General features: G+C 49.4%; 1 protein-coding gene across 1 annotated transcript in view; it reads left to right on the top strand.

Moving 5' to 3' along the window:
• Positions 1-269, top strand: part of LOC115305219 — a 35,155-nt gene extending 34,886 nt beyond the window's left edge. The window contains exon 7 of the mRNA XM_029955501.1: positions 19-269. Within this exon, the coding sequence (XP_029811361.1) occupies positions 19-269 (251 nt within the window). The remainder of the gene's footprint in view (positions 1-18) is intronic.
• Positions 270-1,329: the final 1,060 nt, after the last annotated feature.

The following is a 1,329-nucleotide window of genomic DNA, read 5'->3' as shown; positions in this document are numbered from 1 at the left end:
CTGTGGTGCCTGGTGGAGACCTGGCCAAGGTACAGCGAGCTGTGTGCATGCTGAGCAACACCACAGCCATCGCTGAGGCCTGGGCTCGCCTGGACCACAAGTTTGACCTGATGTATGCCAAGCGTGCCTTTGTCCACTGGTATGTGGGTGAGGGCATGGAGGAAGGGGAGTTTTCTGAGGCCCGTGAGGACATGGCTGCCCTTGAGAAGGATTATGAGGAGGTTGGAGCAGATAGTGCTGAGGGAGAGGATGAGGGTGAAGAGTATTAACCTGTCTGCTACAATTTTACACTCCGTTGTCTTGGGACTATCTTATTTCTGTCCTGGAAGCTGTCCACTGTGGCCCTAACTTGTCAATAAAAGTGATGTTTCTATTTTAAATGTCAGGCTGGCTTCTGTATCATGGTAAGTACTAGCCTCACTTATTTAAGGCCGGTTGGGAGTGGAGGAGGCTGGCAGATGATCTGCCCAATCATTTGATCAACATGTCAGGTGGCTTCTGTGTGCCATGCACTGTGCTTAGTGGCTTGTCTGTTTCACTTAAGACCTGGATTGATCAGTAGTGATAAAATCCTGTTGTAAGTGAGGCAGCAAGCTCAGATTGGGCCATTCCCCACATTTCAATGTGAATGTGAATCACATGTAAATATTAAAATGTAGGTCCAGGGGCGCCTGGGTGGCTCAGTCTGTTGAGCATATGACTGGCTCAGATCACGATCTCAGAGCTCATGGGTTTGAGCCCTACATTGGGCGCCATGCTGACAGCTCAGAGTCTGAAGACTGCTTCAGATTCTTTGTCTCCCTCTCTCTGCCCCTCCCCTGCTCACGCTCTGTGTCTGTCTCTCTCAAAAAGAAACATTAAAAAAAAATGTTTTTAATGATGTCGATCCAAATCTGTAGGTTCAAAGTCAAGCTTTAGATACATTTTAAAAAAATGTTTATTTTGAGAGCGCTTGAGTGGGGAAGGGCAGAGAGAGGGAGACACGATCTGAAGTGGGCTCTGCACTGAGAGCCGAGAGCCAACACGGGGCTGGAGCCCACAAACTGAGGTCTGTGACCTGAGCCAAAGTCAAGCTACTTAACCACTGAGCCACCCAGGTGCCCCATGATACCGCATTTTTAAAAACTTTTTTAAAGTCTATTTTGAGAGAGAGTATGTGGGAGGGGGAGAGAGAGGATCCCAAGGAGGCTCCATACTCGCACTGGCAGCGTGGAGCCAGATGTGGGGCTCGTACCCACAAACTGAGATCGTGACCTGAGCCACCCAGGCGCTCCAAGATCCTGCATTTTTTATCAAGCTTCTAGCTCCTGCGCTTGGTCTGCTGTGACT

Source organism: Suricata suricatta, chromosome 10, assembly GCF_006229205.1.
Source record: "Suricata suricatta isolate VVHF042 chromosome 10, meerkat_22Aug2017_6uvM2_HiC, whole genome shotgun sequence".
NCBI lineage: Eukaryota > Metazoa > Chordata > Mammalia > Carnivora > Herpestidae > Suricata > Suricata suricatta.
This window is presented reverse-complemented; position numbering and strand designations above follow the sequence as displayed.